The following is a 17,878-nucleotide window of genomic DNA, read 5'->3' as shown; positions in this document are numbered from 1 at the left end:
ATTCAATACAAAGGTATCTGTATATATGTCTGTATTAGGTGAGTTGTAAAGGAACACTTAGTATAAGAAACCCAAGTAGAGCCGGGTGTGGTGGCGCACGCCTTTAATCCCAGCACTCGGGAGGCAGAGGCAGGCGGATTTCTGAGTTCAAGGCCAGCCTGGTCTACAGAGGGAGTTCCAGGACAGCCAGGGCTACACAGAGAAACCCTGTCTCGAAAAACCAAAAAAAAAAAAGAAACCCAAGTAGCAGTTTTACTAGTTCATCTGTGTAAGTAGTTGTATTGGTTAGTGCAGAAGGTTGTGTCAATCTCCCCGAATATCACTGAGGCTTCCCTTCTCCCTTGTGATTGGTGTAAATGACAACTGACAGTCTGTTTTGAGAAGCCAGAAATTTTATTGCATGAGTCACAATGGTGAGCATCTGCATCATTTATTCCACACAGTGGCTCAGGAAGAGAGTAGCATTGTTAATATCTGCTTTTCTTGGCACAGATTTGAAATGATATGGAAAACAAAACAAAACAAAACAACCCAAACCATCCTTTTGTCACATGGGTCAGAAGATACTCCTTCTCAGTATTGGGTGAAGTTGGCTGTGATGTGCTCATGATTGAAGGGGATATAGTAAGCAACCCCTGGAAAAAGGCAGAGGATAACACGTGTTCACAGTGCACATAAACTTTCCAGGCCAAACATCAGCTCATTAACCTTGTTAGATGGGTAAGATCACCACAGCGAGAAGTGGGCAGAAATGTAAGTTTTGAATGTTTCAGGATTTCTTTTAAAACATTTTTATTATTGTTATTTATTTGTGTATGTGTGTGGATGCATGCATGTGAAGCTCAGAGGACAACTTGTGAGAACTGATTCTCACTTTCCATCACGTGGGTCCCAGGAATCAAACTCAGGCCACAAAGCCTGGCTCCAGATGTCTTTATCAGCTCTTTCTAGTCCTGTTTACGGATTTCTTTCTTTCTTCCTTTCTTCCTTTCTTTCTTTCTTCCTTCCTTCCTTCCTTCCTTCCTTCCTTCCTTTCTTTCTTTCTTTCTTTCTTTCTTTCTTTCTTTCTTTCTTTCTTTCTTTCTTTCTTAAATATTTATTATTATTATTTGTGTGTGTGTGTGTGCACGTGCGCGTGCATGTGCACCACATATGTGAAGGTGTTCGTGGAGAATAGAAGAAGGAACTGGGATTACAGGCTGTTGTGAGGCACTTGATGTGGGTGCTGGGTTCTTTGTAAGAGCAGTAGGTGCCTTTAACTGTGAAGCCGTCTCTCTCTTTTTCTTCTCTCTCCTCTCCTTCTCTCTCTCTCTCTCTCTCTCTCTCTCTCTCTCTCTCTGTAAAGATACTGTATTCCTCTTGTATTTGCTTTATATATTGCTGCACAAATGTCTATGGATTTCTAATTTTCAGCTTTTAGGTTATCATTTTGTGGAGTATGATTTTGGGGATAACCCCTTTCTTCTCTCACACAGAAAAGTTTTGCTAAATTTTTTTCTGAAATTTATCTTTAATATTAGAAGCCAGTATCTGGCACATAGTAACCATTCGATAAATGGTTCAAGCTAAAATCTTTAAGGGGGAATCTCACTTATTTTTGGAACATTTTTGTAAGAAATAGAAAGGGCAATAGGCTGAGAATCCTTCAGGATAAGAAAGAGAAATGATGTCGATATCTTATCTTTTAGGTAGTTCTGGCAACAGTAAACATGAGGTTCATACCCAAATGGTTTTGAATTGGACATCTTTACTTTTTACTGTCTTTGATCCCAGAGAAAGGAAGTTTTTTGCAGACATGAGGAATAAGCCCCTTTAAAATTTCAGAGTAATCTTTTGAGATCAAAGTGGTGGCAGAAATAACAGTGACAACAAGCATTTTGAACACACACTCTTCAAAAAGTCACTGCATTTTTTTAATCCTCACAATAACCCATGGAAATAATATTTCCATTTTATAGCTGTAGAGAATGATTCCTTATTTGTGTACTGTAGATTGTGATTATGAGAGGAGTTTTTTTTAACAAAGCCTGGTCCTGCAGCCCATGAATTCTGACTGGGCAGCTTTTCCTAACTATATGGTAGACTGTAAGCAAACAGTCTCTCCCATGGTAAAATTGGGGAATGGAGCCTTCAAGACACAGCCTTGGCCTCCTGTGACTCTGTTAGAATTCACAGTCCTCTTCACAGTGACAATCAGTGTCCGGTTAACATGATCCTTAGACAAAACCATGCCCAGTGCTCTTTAAGTGGGAAGAAGTTTCAGCGCTTATGCAAAACCTTTCAGAAATATTAATTTGCTGGAGTCTGAGTTCCATTCTTGCTATGTTTATTCCATAAATGTATAGTTACAAACATTCCTTTATCAGAGACTAAACAGAAGGTGGGAGTTGAAGTTTTGATGAGGCTGTGTTAGAAAGCTCACTTGTCCTAGAGTTTGGAAACCTGGACTTGATTTCTGTTCTGTTAAATTCTAGGCTCATTTTTCAAACAGGTACCTTTGACATCTTGTGGTGATGCAATATTCTGAAATATCTCTTACATTCTAAGAGCCTGGGACTTTTGCTGGACCTCACTGCAGGGTTAATAGTATACCTGGAGGTTACTTACGACTTAAGACTATTGTGTATTCAGGTTTTTTGCTTAACCTGCCTTTAGGAGAAGCATAAGAATTGAATCTTGCCTTGAATTCTCCATGTAATCAAACTTTACAACTTAAGACAACACATAGGCATAATCTTAAGTTCTTGTTATGTTCTCTTCCAAGACCCAGACCCAGAAACAATGCATGTGTATCATTTGCGGAGAGCAGCAAATACCTAAGATGACAACAGCTTCCTCAAATCTACTGGAAAGTTTGAAAGCATCTATTTAGGGAAATTGGCTGGTAAACACTGGTGTTTATAGGACTGTTAAATATTTCTGTAAAGTATCCCATTCCTTCCCCATGTGATGCTCTGTGCTGTTTAATAAAGACACAGTAAAGCCTGTGTGAGGGATGTACACATAGCCATGTAATAGACTCATGGCAGGCATACACAATCACACCCAGGGCCAGACAGATCGACAAGGCAGCCTTCTTACATCAGGTACAGATTCAGATGAACGCAACAGAAAGACAGAGATGGAAGGCACATATTTGATGAAGTAGAGAATACAAATCTGGACTCACTCTTGGTGAAATGGCCCTAGGGGGAAATGGTAACTGCTTTTATTTCTTTCCTTAATGCTACACTGATGCACTCTTGGTGTCTTGGAGTTAACCACCAATGTATAATCCACCTCTCATCTCTTGAATTTAGAGTCACTAATAATTGCAGAGTATGTAATGATTATCTACAACACTCAATTCCTATACCTACCCTTATTATAAGCATGTACATTATCATATTATACAAGTACATTAATTAAAGAAGTAGTAAATGTAGCCTTCCAATTGGAAGAAAAAGACATTCCTTTGCTTTTCTTACCTTCATCCAAAGGCGTTTTGCCACTAAGAAACTCCCAGTATGTCTTGTGATTAACGTTCTCAGCGATATTGTTGATAGAAGAGACAATAAGGCCCCAGGATGTCATTGTGGTTTCAAATCTAAGAATAAAATGTGGATAACCTTGGTTGAAGCCAGGCAACAGGAGGCAAGATAGAGAGATAGGTGTAATAATGCTTTAAAAAACAGATAAAAATAATGTTCAGAAGAGAAAATACAAATGCCTAGTGAGTATGGAATCATGCCACTTAAAGTGAAATTTCACTGAATAGCATTTGAAGGGTTTTGGTTAACGTTTGCAGTTGAGTGAGTTGATAGGTATTTCCATATTTAGGTATTCACATTTTATGGATATATCATTTGGAACAATCTTTATCTTGCATAGTATGTATTTTTCAGATTCTATGGATTTATTTCTGTTTGTTATGTTGAGGATTCCAGATGAATGAGTACCTCAATGTATGTACTATTAAACAATTTCTACTCATTTCATCACACATATCTCCATGGCACAGTTGAGGTCCAAGGTTTTCTTGTATAGAATATTGCATTGCAGTAAAAGGAGTAGCCATTATAGAGGACAGTGTGCATGTGAATCGTATGGGGTGCACTCTGTTAATGATCAACTCTAATGATGTTCAAATTATTGGAGGACCTTATATAAAGAATCATGGGATCTGGTGCCCCTGGCCTCCAAACGTACCCACACTCACATGCACAGATATGTTCCTGCTCCTCACATTGTTAAAAATAAAATAAATCATAGAAAATAAGGGACACAAATTTTAGAGAAAAGTATGCCAGCCCATGAATCTGATGAATCACAGCTATTTGTATTATGTATAGAAAAAATTCTGTAAGATTATTAAATAACTGATTATATTGTGGTTATGGAGGCAGTTGGTTCTTTTTTCTCTCCAAGTATATCCAGAGGGTTTGGGTATCAAGTGTCCTCTTTTCTTTGTCATGTATTCCCAGGGTCCTTTGACTCCTTCTATCTTTCTCTGTGACCTCCCTATCTTCCTCTATTGCTTCCTCTTTTTTCAAACGTTTACACTCTCCTCTGCAATCCATTTCCACATTCTACTCTTTCCTAACAGGATAGTGGGTAGAATGTAAAATTTAAAGGCAGACAAGTCCATGCTTAGCTCTGAACTCTCTAGTTACCTGTTATGTGATCTTAGGAGAGAGAGGATGGGAAGGAGGATACAGGAGGAATCTGAGTCAGGCTTGGGGAGGGCAACGCTGTTCGCACCACTCACTTGAACATGGAGTTTTTGCGCTGTGCTTCTTCTAGGACAGCAAGTAGCACAGATCCGCTTTTCACACTAACCTCGATGGTCACATTGAAAAGCAGATCAACCCCTCTCAGCTGATTGTTTATGGTATATATGACGGTAATGTTAGATACTGAAGTGGGGACCGGGGTAGGATAGTCAGTTAAAGTTGGTGGCACTTCATGACCTGTAAGGAGCAAAAAGGCCAGGTTTATCAAAGGTTTTGAGATTTGAGTTATGGCTGCAAAAGTCATTGCTGTTGACAATATATCCCAGAAAAGATTTCAAGAAAATAATAACCTTTAAATTCTTTAACAAAATACTTGGACAACTACTCTAGAGTCCTGGCAAAGACTCCATGTTAAGCTTGTGATGTCACTGGGAAGCAGCCTAGGCAAGTGAGGCCAAGGTAGGCAGTGAGGCCAAGGTAGCAACGCTTCATCTGATGGCAATGGATTTGCTTGACTTTGGCTCCTGTAGATTCATCACTGAAGTCTATGAAGATCCTATCATTTCTTCCTGTCATATGAAGCTGGTGAGTTCCGGAGGAAGTATTTGATAAGAACAAATAATTGAAGGAATTGATTTCAAAGATTTATTTTTTCTGGAGTGACAAAAGTTTTAGGAAGGCTCTGCATGGGCAATCTGAATTTTAAATATTTCAGTACTGTATTAGATTGGATATAAAGATGCTATAAAGTAAGATGTCAAGCTTCCACCCTATCCTGTTGGTATTCTGTCAGGCTATCATTTTAGATCTTAAAAGCTTGGATGAATTTCATCTGTGCCTTTTAAGTCCAATAAAGTCAACAATTGGTAATTAGTCTCCTCCCCCTTTTCTTCCTGTTGCTTTTATAGTGTAGATGGCATTGATTTTTATTTAATACTGATTTCATTACTGTAAAGACTGTAGTTTTGTCTGTATGTCTGTTTTATGACTTTGTAGAGCAGAGAAGACTTAGTGATGCTTGGCAGTCCATTTGTGGAATGAATGAAGCTCCTTGTGGTGACCATGGGCCTTCTACCTCCTTAAAGTAGGTGTTTAGTGTAAGGAGATGAATTCTGAAGGCTAGACACTGTGGCTGTGTGCTAGAACACATTGTTAAGATTGGAGATCAGTTGAGGCTCTGTCTGTCCATATGGGATACATGGACAAAACAGTCTTACATGCTACTCAACATCAAGCCACACGCTATTGTACTATAAGTAGCTCAGTTATAACATAAGAAGGGAGGTCACTGAGAAGTACTTACCAGGACCACATGTTACTTGGGGCACATCTAGGTAAGTCTTGCCTTTCAAGGAAGGGAGAATTTGGGCAATGGACATGGGGTTTTGGAATTTCCCCTGCTTAATCTCGTTGAGTATCGTATGCATAGTCTTCTCACAGTTCCACTCCTTGGTAGGTTGCTCAGGTGTCACGGAGAGAGCCTGGGGTGGGCATGAGCAAGGATATTATATATATATAATTATATATATATATAATCTGATTAGGTATAGTGGGGAGATGGCTCTTGTGAGGGGTGAACTTGATTGCTAATCTTTATGATCTTCCAGAATCCAAACTGAAGCAGCACAAGGTTTTGAATCACATTTGTCTTTCACAGAATCTGTCCCATGATAGTCATAGAAGGAGTGGAGGGGTAGCACCCAGCAAAGGCACTGGCCTGTCAATGAATGAGGCTGTGGGCACAGTCTCCTAGCTAACGGCAAACAAGTGCTTAACAATGATGAGCCGGAAAGATAAATCAGTGTTAGATCATTGTCTGCTCTTCCCAGGGACCTTGGCTTACTTCACAGAAGCCACATGGCAGCTCACAACCATCTGTAACTCCACTTCCAGGGGACCCATCATCACCTTATGGCCTTGCCCTCTTATGGCCTCCTCAGGTATTAGGCATGTATGTGATGCATACATGCCTAGTACCTGAGGTGTATATGGAATATGTACATGTGTATATGGAATTTTGCCTACCTATACACATAAGATAAGGTAAAATAAAAACAACAACAACAACAACAACAACAACAACAACATAGCACTGAACAATTATCTGGTCAATGATGAGAGGCAGGGAATACTGCCAGAGTTGCTGTATTCATGACAAGTTTTTAGCTGTAGAACAAGGATAATGAAGCAAGTCTTAGAAGGAGCTGTTGTAGTCTAGGGCAACCTGGACTGGCATATGCAGTACACTGCTCTTGATTTGTGTTGTCATGCACAGAATTTGGTGAACTTCTCCCAAAGCCTGTGTCTATGTCAGGACTGCAGTCCCAAAGCCTGTGTCTATGTCAGGACTGCAGTCACAGTCTCCACAGCCCTGGCCTTGGGATGGAGTCATGGCCTGGGTTGCACTGGTCTCCTTGGGAACAGTGACTGGTGGATTCATGCATCAATCGGTTCTTCCCTGATACACCCATACTGAAAGAAAAAAACATGTCTCCTGCTTGTATATTTTAGTTGTGACTGTATGAGTAAACACGAAGCTGTCATTAACCATCTTAAATTCCACACAGCAGGAGAGAATGAGTGAAACCGGGCATGAGAGGCTACTAAGAGTGGGTCTCTTATGTGTCATTTGATCTTTTTATTCTGGTTATTCTTGAAATCACTTCATCTAGTCTTGACATCCCCAGGTATGTGAAATATTAAATTGTCATTTTAAAATTGGGCTTCTGGTACTTGCAAAACAAGTCTGGATTACTATGCCAACCTATTTACTTTCTCTGGCAAATTTTTCTGTCTCTTAGGGCTAAATTAGAAAGTATAAGTCCTGCTTGTCTTTGGAGGGGCATCATTTGAGGGTCCAGTGAGCCAGTTTGGGAAAGTATTTTGCAAGGCATGATGTGGAAACTATCATTGCATCCTCCATTCCTCTAACAGTTATGCTAACTAAAGCCCCCAAGTATGATAGCAAGCTTCGTTGGCCAATGACAAGTTTGCATGAAGCTGGGAAGAGAAAATGGGCGAAGGAGGAGAGTCAGAGATGGTTGTCTCAGCTAGAAAGAGCAGAGTGGGCACTTGGACATCTGTGACAGGAACAGTCACCATGTTAGCTTCAGCAAATACAGACCGAAACTCTCCATAGAGGCCACTTAACAAGGCAGGTTAGCCTAAGAGTACTAGCTAGATACTCCTCAGCAGTAGTAGCTTCTACTGTGATATATTTTTTCCTGGGAATAAAACATTTATTCCGACATACTAGAGCATTAAGCCATCAGAAATAATTGCTAACTCTGTATGAAGAATCTTACCAGACTCCTTGTTGAGGTCAGTTCCTACCAGAGGAAACTTTGGTGCAGTAGATGGTATGGAAGGATGAGAAGTTTCAGGGTAGAAGTGCCTTTAGGAAGGCTTGAGAGTGTCTCAGGTCATGCAAGGACTGTCATCCTTGGGTGAGTGAGCAAAGGCTGAAAGCTTTATAGCTCTCCTGTTGTGCTGAGAGTTCATGGACAGTGAGTGGGCATGGCATTGTACTTGTGATGTTTTTGTATATCACATGGCACTCAGTGTGGTTATAGCCTTGCTCTTTTGGGGAAAATGAAACTCAAGGAAAGTCAACATTTGTCTTAGATTGGGGCAGACTTGAAATTCAAACCCTGTTGTAATGGGTCTAGAACCCTTTGATCTCAACAGCACAACTTTTCAGATTAGATAATGGTTATAGATTAGACACTCGTTAGTCTGACTCTTCCGGCTTTCTGGGTAAACTCCAGGTGCATGTGTAGACAGGCAGGCACGGAGAAGGTATATGTGGTAAGTGACAAGAAATCTACATGGTGAGTGCTATCTGGATATAAATAAGGCCTTACCCTTTGATAGGAAAAGCTTTGTTCTCACGCATAATCTACCAGAGTACCTAGAAAGTGATGAAATCCCAAATAGAATTCCTACGCCAAATCGGCAAAGAAAACAGTTCTGCATCTGGCACTAAACCAATCAGAAACCTTAAACAAGGTTAAGTGAGGGTCCTACCCTGGCAAACCCAATCTTAAACTCATTCCCTCAGGATGCCTGCTTTCCACAGAAGTTTCTAGACCTGAGTTCTGGGGTTGCTGTTTTATGGCTTGGCTATGGTAAATAGTTTTCTTTCATGACTAAATTGGGGTGACCATGACAAGAAGTAGCTTTGCTCTTAGGCATTTCCACACATGGCATTTTGGATTGGTGAGCTGTCTTCATTCTTATGCTTGACACTGATTATTACATATGTTCTGTGGACTCTTCTCTAATTTTTAGTATGTAGAGGTTACCAACACCAGTCTCTTTTTTTTTTCCCCTCAGGAGATGATTTCCTTCTGATAGTAGCCCAGAGCTACACAAAGCTTAGGGCTCCAGCCCTCTCCCTTTTCTGGGGTTTCTGAGGTTTGGAGTTTATGATGCAGTTTTCTCTTAATATCCTAAGATATTTAGAAACTTTAGATCACCAATATCTTAGTATGGCTAGAGGATTTGACCACCTGTGACTTTATAATTTATGATTCTAGTTGGTAATCTCTTTCCATCATCATGGATGCATCTATTTCCCATGAAGGATTCTTGCCCTAGTCAACAGCGGCTGGAGGATGGTGACAGATTTGGGGCTGTCAAGAGCATCTTTCCCTTGTGGGCCAGGAAGTGAATAGGAACACCACAGGAAGACCAAGAAAATCAACTAACCTGGACCCTTGGGGACTCTCAGAGACTGAACCACCAACCAAAGAGCATATGACAACTGGATCTAGACATCTCCCCCTCCACATATGTAACAGAGGTTGGAAGTTGGTCTTCATGTGTGTCCCAAACAACTGGAGCAGAGGCTATCCCAAAAGCTGTTGCCTGTATGTGGGCTATATTATTTTAGCTGGGCTGCTTTGTCTGGCTTTAGTGGGAGAGGATGTGGCTAGCCTCACAGAGCCTTGAAGTGCCAGGTTGCAGGGATACCTAGGGGTGGCCCTACCTGCTCACAGGAGAAGGAGAATGGGAGGAAGGATTGTGGAAGGGGGTCACTGGGAGAGGGGCAGTGAGCAGGATGTGAAATGAATAAGTAAAAAAAAATAGTTGGCATGCCAAGTGGAGACAGGAAAGGAATACAATTATATTTCAGTTAAAAGCATACTTTTTCTCCACATCCTCCACAGCATCTGCTGTCACCTGAATTTTTGATCTTAGAAAGAGGAACACTCCTCCATTGTTGGTGGGATTGCAAGCTTGTACAACCACTCTGGAAATCAGTCTGGCGGTTCCTCAGAAAATTGGACATAGTACTACCAGAGGATCCCGCAATATCTCTCCTAGGCATATATCCAGAAGATGTTCCAACCGGTAAGAAGGACACATGCTCCATTATGTTCATAGCAGCCTTATTTATAGTAGCCAGAAGCTGGAAATAACCCAGATGCCCCTCAACAGAGGAATGGATACAGAAAATGTGGTACATTTACACAATGGAGTACTACTCAGCTATTAAAAACAATGAATTTATGAAATTCCTAGGCAAATGGATGGACCTGGAGGGCATCATCTTGAGTGAGGTAACCCAATCACAAAAGAACTCACGTGATATGTACTCACTGATAAGTGGATATTAGCCCAGAAACTTAGAATACCCAAGATATAAGATACAATTTGCAAAACACATGAAACTCAAGAAGAATGAAGACTAAAGTGTGGACACTTTGCCCCTTCTTAGAATTGGGAACAAAACACCCATGGAAGGAGTTACAGAGACAAAGTTTGGAGCTGAGACGAAAGGATGGACCATCTAGAGACTGCCATANCCNGGNATCCATCCCATAATCAGCCTCCAAACNCTGACACCATTGCATACACAAGCAAGATTGTGCTGAAAGAACCCTAATATAGCTGTCTCTTGTGAGACTATGCCGGTGCCTGGCAAATACAGAAGTGGATACTCACAGTCAGCTATTGGATGGATCACAGGGCCCCCAATGGAGGAACTAGAGAAAGTACCCAAGGGTTCTGCAACCCTATAGGTGGAACAACAATATGAACTAACCAGTACCCCCTGGAGCTCGTGTCTCTAGCTGCATATGTAGCAGAAGATGGCTGAGTCGGCCATCACTGGGAAGAGAGGCCCATTGGTCTTGCAAACTTTATATGCCCCAGTACAGGGGAACGCCAGGGCCAAGAAGTGGGAGTGGGTGGATAGGGGGGTGGAGGGGAGGGTATGGGGAACTTTCGGGATAACATTTGAAATTTGAAATGTATATAAAGAAAATATCTAATTAAAAAAAGACAAAAAGGAGCATACTTAAAAAAAAAAAGCATCTTTTCCAATTCAAGCCTGGGGATTAGTGGGTGAGACATAGCATAACCTACAGACTCAGCTGGGATACAGGCTTGGCTCTATCTGCTATTTACTAGATCATTTTTAGTATTTATTTGAGTGTGTACATGTGTGCGTGTGTCAACTTTACATTACTTACATTAATCATTTTAAATACAAACCAACTTTTTGTGGGTAAAGATAAAAAAGAACATTTTCCTGGTCAGTTTGAAGCACAAAATTCCATCAATATTTTGGAAAGACTGCTTTCATATTGGTATGTGTACACCAAACATTCAGTAGAGTATGACTGTTACTAGTAAGCTGGTCATTATTGATAGTAAGCCCTCAAAAATCTTGATTTATTTGTTTCATTTTTTTCCAAGAAAGGAAAAATGAATTCTTTTAGGTTTGTCTTCACATTTTCTCTCTGAACTAGTAAACACCTGCATTTTCTTAGTGGAGAAACTGAGGCAAGGTAGTTCAGGAATTGACCCCAAATCACATTAGTTAGACTTTCCTAGGTATGTTAGTATACACACAGTCCCTTGGCCTTACAGTTCAATGTTATTAGCCTGGCCTAGATTAGGAGCAAATAGGATGCCTTACCTGCATGGCAAGGCCAGTGCTGTAGATGTCTCCGATGATGCCATCAGCTTTGATCCTCAAGCTGATATTCTCCACAATAGCCTTCAGTGCCTGACCAAACAGGTCTCTGTAGTTTTCTTGAGAACCCACAGGAATCTTGTTGTACATACAGGTCAGGGCCAAGGTTGCCACTGCTCCTGTGTCTGTGCCAGAATGGAGACAAACCCCCACCACGATTACCACCACAGCCAGTGTTCATCATCAGGTGCTTATTGTAACCTAGTTATAGGACTTCCTGTAGCTCTGGGGACGGCCTGTGGAGCAGGACCCATCTTCATTTAAGATATGAGGAAATGGGAGCTCAGAGCAGTGGAGTAACTGCACAAGGCCACACAGCCAGTGAGCAGCAGACTTAGAAACACTTGTACACAACTTAACAGCTCCAGACCTGTGTTCAGGCTCACTTCTCATCTCCATGTCAGCAGTTCTGGAAGTCCCAGCTGTCAGCTGCTCAGGGAAGTCACCTTGGTCTTCCCAGCACAGCAGCCTGAGTCTCTAGCACCTGTGGTTTATGCGTCTTTTGCTCTGTCAGGGTTCTGTGTCATGTGTCGTGGCTCCTGGGCTCTGTAAATGCTTGGGAAGTGGTGACTCTATATCCCCCATAGCACCCAGCACAGGGACTTTTTGTTATTTGCATGTGATAAACATGTGTGGACCAAAGGAGCAAACTCTAACAAGATCAGAACAAGAAAAAACAAAAAAACAAAAACAAAAACAAAAACAAAAAAACCACTAGCAAGTGGCAGCTCTCCCCCTGGCCTTCCCACCTCATCTGAATTCTCAGAGCACCATTAAAAGTGACAGTGTTATTGACCCCTGAGACACAGAAGCCCACCACACTTCCTGAGCTTACAGAGATTGCAGGTAGAAAGGGGTGTCAGTCTGCTCTTGATCCCTGAGAAGAGCCCCGGACTGTATCTACCCATTTGTCTGATAGTAAAAGGAAAAAGCTTGCTGCTGAGGCCTGTGGAGTGAGCAAAAAAAGCCTGGTATGATATTATTGCTTAGAGGGTGGCAGAGGGCTCCATGCCAGGGGCCCCAACTGAGGAGGGATCAGTACACATAGAAAGGCCAAGCACAGGAAAGAACATCAGGCAGGGAAAGGATTCAGTTTGAAGGCAGCCCAGTGTGAGTGAAGGGAAGAAGAAGGTCCCTGTGTTGGTTTCAGAAAATAGCTGTCAGCACCTGATATAGCTGTCTCCTGAGAGGCTCTGCCAGTGCCTGACAAATACAGAAGTGGATGCTCACAGCCATCCATTGGACTGAGTACAGGGTCCCCAATGAAGGAGCTAGAGAAAGGACCCAAGGAGCTGAAGGGGTTTGCAGTCCCATAGGAAGAACAACAACATGAACGAACCAGTACCCCCAGAGCTCCCTGGGACTAAACCACCAACCAAAGAGTACACATGGCCGGGTGTGGTGGCGCATGCCTTTAATCCCAGCACTCGGGAGGCAGAGGCAGGCGGATTTTTGAGTTCGAGGCCAGCCTGGTCTACAAAGTGAGTGCCAGGACAGCCAGGGCTACACAGAGAAACCCTGTCTCGAAAACAAAACAAAACAAAACAAAACAAAAACAAAAAACAAAAAAACCAAAGAGTACACATGGTGGAACTCATGGCTCCAGTTGCATATGTAGCAGAGGCCCTTGGTCCTGTGAAGGCTCAATGCCCCAGTATAGGGGCATGCCAGGGCCAGGAGGCAGGAGTGGTTGGATTGATGAGCAGGGAGAGGGGGAAGGGGATAGGGGGAAGGGGATAGGGGGAAGGGGTTTTCAGAGGGGGAAACCAGGAAAGGGGATAACATTTGAAATGTAAATAAAGAAAATATCTAATAAAAAATGGAAAAAAGACAAAAAGAATAAAAAAGAAAATAGCTGGTTATAGAAAGGGCATTTGGATGGCAAAAGGAGAAACATATGGAAACACTGAGTGTGGGAGAATTAGTAACAATTAAGGAGTGAAAGGTAGGGCTGAGGCAAGACGTTTCCATTTTATTTGAAAATAACTTATGACTTGTGTGATGTGTTTATTGTCCCTGTGGAGATCTGTCCTTAACTCAACACATCCTATAAACCTTTGTTCAATGTTTGCATACCCGGCCACCTGCATGGCTCTCCGCTCCACTTCCTCCCCTTTATCTCCCGCTCTATCACCAGCTCTCATCCACTGTGACCCTGATCCTCTCAGCCTAGGTCTAGCGGCAACAGCTTACCCACATTGAAGGGAGAGGGTTCCATCATCAGGGTCTTAGCGAAGCGCACTGCGATGGGTAAGGTCGCCTCTGAACTCTTCTGGCACAGTGCGAGGATAGCCAAACCAGGCCCATAGAAGGCCGAGGATTCAGCACCCGGGCCTCAGAAGACAGAGACCCATTATTAGATTAACACTTACCACACTGGAGACTTTTTAAGTAACGTGGGCCAAAGCTTTTAAATAGAAATCATTAGAAAACCTGTCATAGTCATAGAAAGACTGGCAAAGGAAGACACCAATGTTTTTCAGATTGAGAGTGTCATCTGCTGTTTGAAGAGAAGGCCTGAGTGGATGGTGGCTTCCCAGTGAGCTTCATATTGGCCGAGAAGAGAGACTTATGGAGGCGGGGGCGGGGGTCTGTCAGAGCAGAGGTGGCCTCATGCCTCCTCCCTGACTTTTTACTTCCCATTTGCATAATCTTCCTTTCTGGTTTGACAGTTCTCAGGAAGGACCCTCCACTCTTCCCTTCCTTCCCTTCCTTCCCTTCCTTTCTGGTTTGACAGTTCTCAGGAAGGACCCTCCACTCTTTCCTTTCTTCCCTTCCTTTCTGGTTTGACAGTTCTCAGGAAGGACCCTCCACTCTCCCCTTCCTTCTCTTCCTTTCTGGTTTGACAGTTCTCAGGAAGGACCCTCCACTCTCCCCTTCCTTCTCTTCCTTTCTGGTTTGACAGTTCTCAGGAAGGACCCTCCACTCTCCCCTTCCTTCTCTTCCTTTCTGGTTTGACAGTTCTCAGGAAGGACCCTCCACTCTCCCCTTCCTTCTCTTCTTTTCTGGTTTGACAGTTCTCAGGAAGGACCCTACACTCTTCCCTTCCTTCCCATGAGCTCTTACTTGAAGGTGACCAGTTCTCCATTTTCTTCAGTAGAGTGGACACTTTACTTCCAGGGTCTCTGCAGGAGGACGTGAGAGCCATAACGGTGAGGGCAAGCTGCCCACTTGTCAGGTCTGCAGCAGAGAGAACAGGAGGAGAAGGGCAGGCATTCTCAGGCAAGGCCATTGCACTTGTCTTTTAAACTTAAAACATATGTTTATTATTATTACTGTATGTGTGTGTGCATGGATGTGCGTGTGTGCGTGTGTGTGTGTGTGTGTGTGTGTGTGTGCATATGCGCACACGCGCAAGAGCCACAGCCACATGTGGAGGTCCAAAGGCCACTTTGTGGAGTCCGTTATTCCCTCTATAGTTCTGTGGATTTAAACTCAGACTGGGAACCCTGCATAGCCACAGAGCCGTGTACCTGAGAGCGGTTTCACAAGCCCATTTCCCAGTTGCCCCCCCACCCTCCTTTAATTTTTTTTTTGAGACAATGTTTCACTCCGTATCCCTGGCTGCTCAGGAACTCGCAGAGATGCTCCCGCTGAGAGCAGCCTCCCATCTGGGATTTGGATTTTCCAGAAGTGCACTCACAGGATTTTAAACTCTTCTTTTTCCAAAGAAGGAGACACAGAAACAAATTCTCGAGGAAACATTGACTCTAGTGTTGTCTGTGTGACTCAATGACTGCATAATGAAACTCGTTCTATAATTAGTATACACTAAGGAACAATCCCTGGCATCTGTCTATAAAAGAAGTGAGAATGTCTGTACAAGTCCATGGAAGCCTACAGGCAGAAAGTAAACTTGGTTATGCACTTTGAACCCTCAGGCAATTCCTGGGAAGTAAGTGGACCCCAAACTTTGTTGTTACTGTCACTTATTATTGTTTTTGTCCTTGGAGGGCTCGGTGAATAAGTGGCATCTGGTGACTTATTTATAAGCAGCAGGTCTGGAATCAGAAGCCCCCATGTTGTTCCCTGAGCATCCTGCCTGCCCCTTTCCTGATAGTTCTGCTGTCTCATGTGTACAGATGCCCTGCTGCTGTGTAGGGAGAAGTGAGTGAAGTGTCATCAGAGGTAGCTCTGGGGTGGGTGATGACACAGAGCTGGGGTCTGGGCGTGGCCTGTGCGTGGAAGATTCAGGTTGCAGGGAGGGGATCCAGTGTCTAACCTGCACTGTCACTGGCCATGAGCTGGTAAGTCAGGAGTTTCTGGGCCTCCATGTTGTAGGCACCGGCCAGGTTCATGGCAATCAGGATGCTGGGGTTTGGGAAGTCTGAATCAGTCACCGAGTTCTCCATGAGCGCTTGTAGGCCATCGACCCAGGGTTGCTGATCTGGGGGCACAGCTGAGAAGAGGAAAGCCACTTGACACAAAATCTTCACTCATCCCTCTTTCTCCTCAGCCCTCTGCCCCTTTCTCGGAAACAGAATTTCCGAGTCTTTTAGGCCTTTTAGCAGAAGGCTTGAGAGCTTTTGGGGATCAAGTAATAGAAGAGGAATATAGAAAATAACAACATTTTTCTTTAGAGGCGCATTAGTCCTTACACTTTCTCCAATGATCTCTATATTTAAAGTGATTTCTCCTGTGCCAACTCTGAGTGGTACAGCTCAGAGGTAATTAACATGATTTCTAACCACTTCCCAGAAGTCACTGATTTCTTTTATATTCATTTCCCTCTTCTCTTCCCTCTACGTGAAGACTCTTGATGATTTGAGACATAATTTGCTCTCAGCAAATATTCGGGCTCTCAGTTACCACTAAGTATCGGCCTTGTTCCAGCAACCAACATGCCTGAAGTCATAATTCAGTCTCCTTCAATGAAAAATGCATTGACCTGACTCTCAGAGAATTGTGCTCTAAAGTCATGAAAGATGGCTTCCCTGGATGACAGTCCGTGGAACATGGCTCCGCCCTGTCTTCTGTCCACCTCTTTGATACTCCTATAGTGACTGCTGTTCCTCCTCCTTTTCATCAGCACAACTGTGCCTGAAATCTCTGCCTCCGGAGGGGTCTGTTCCTTTCCCATCAAAACAATCATATACTCACAGCAAGAGCTCTGGGCATGGGTGCTGGTTCCTGCCACAGCCCAGAGAACACTTAGGAGGTAGAGGATAAGCCAAGCCATGCCTGTCCACATCTCCCTTTCCACGAACACTAGTGTTTGCTAGTGAAGTGTTCCTCTACCTTCTCCTGTGTGCACTTATTTTTGTAATAGTCTGCTGTAGAGCCAGTCGCTCCCAGCTACCTATGCTGACCCCTCCTACCTTGATACAGCTCATTCCCATTTGCCTATCTGAGTTTACTTACTGTCTAGGCCCTCCAAGGTATGTAAAGGTGACTGCTAAGTAGCAGAACGGTATGAGCCTGAAGGTTGGGTAATGCAGCAAAGACAATGAGTGTCTCTTAACAAACTCCTAGTAACAAGTAGGAATATGGCTAATGTGTAATTATAGACAGGACTTCTCCTATGCCAATAGCTTCCTGATGCTTATCTCCAATGATTTTATTAAGATTTAGATGTTTAAGCTTCAGTACAGTAGCTGGATATAAAATTAACTTGAATCAGTGGCCTTTCTCTACACAAAGAATAAACAGGATGAAAAAGAAATTAGGGAAACAACACCCTTCACAATAGTCACAAATAATATAAAATACCTTAGTGTGACTCTAACTAAGGAAGTGAAAGACCTGTATGATAAGAACTTCAAGTTTCTGAAGAAAGAAATTGAAGAAGATCTCAGAAGATGAAAAGATCTCCCATGTTCATGGATTGGCAGAATTAATATAGTTAAAATGGCTATCCTGCCCAAAGCAATCTACAGATTCAATGCAATTCCCATCAAAATTCCAATTCTTCACTGAGTTAGAAAGGGCAATTTGCAAATTCATCTGGAATAACAAAAAACCTAGGATAGCAAAAAATATTCTCAACAATAAAAGAGCCTCTGGGGGAATTACCATGCCTGACCTCAAGCTGTACACAGAGCAATTGTGATAAAAAAACTTCATGATACTGGTACAGCGACAGACAGGTAGATCAATGGAATAGAATTGAAGACCCAGAAATGAACCCACACACCTATGGTCACTTGATCTTTGACAAGGGAGCTAAAACCATCCAGTGGAA

The 17,878-nt window shown here is 42.8% G+C and overlaps 1 protein-coding gene across 1 annotated transcript; it reads right to left on the bottom strand.

Annotated features, from left to right (window-relative positions):
* Positions 1-378: 378 nt before the first annotated feature.
* Positions 379-16,964, bottom strand: Cblif (cobalamin binding intrinsic factor). The gene is made up of 9 exons (XM_021152490.1): positions 16,798-16,964; positions 15,920-16,096; positions 14,764-14,877; positions 13,891-14,031; positions 11,641-11,822; positions 6,016-6,193; positions 4,748-4,949; positions 3,468-3,586; positions 379-635 (listed from the first exon to the last, which is right to left on the bottom strand). Exons 1-9 carry the CDS (start codon positions 16,886-16,888, stop codon positions 574-576), a joined length of 1,266 nt encoding a protein of 421 aa, XP_021008149.1. The 5' UTR covers positions 16,889-16,964; the 3' UTR covers positions 379-573.
* Positions 16,965-17,878: the final 914 nt, after the last annotated feature.

This window comes from Mus caroli, chromosome 19, assembly GCF_900094665.2.
Source record: "Mus caroli chromosome 19, CAROLI_EIJ_v1.1, whole genome shotgun sequence".
In the NCBI taxonomy this organism is placed as follows: Eukaryota; Metazoa; Chordata; class Mammalia; order Rodentia; family Muridae; genus Mus; species Mus caroli.
Note: the sequence above shows the minus strand (reverse complement) of the source record. Positions and strands in the feature narration are given on the sequence as shown.

What these genes read in the sequence shown, in the direction of transcription:
- Cblif (XM_021152490.1), bottom strand. Translation starts at nt 16,888, where the DNA reads ATGTGGACAGGCATGGCTTGGCTTATCCTCTACCTCCTAAGTGTTCTC. An exon ending in GGAGAACTGGTCACCTTCAA is followed by an intron (nt 14,032 to 14,763) that starts GTAAGAGCTCAT and finishes CTGTCTTCTGAG; the next exon opens with GCCCGGGTGCTGAATCCTCG. An exon ending in GCACTGGCCTTGCCATGCAG is followed by an intron (nt 6,194 to 11,640) that starts GTAAGGCATCCT and finishes TGCCCACCCCAG; the next exon opens with GCTCTCTCCGTGACACCTGA.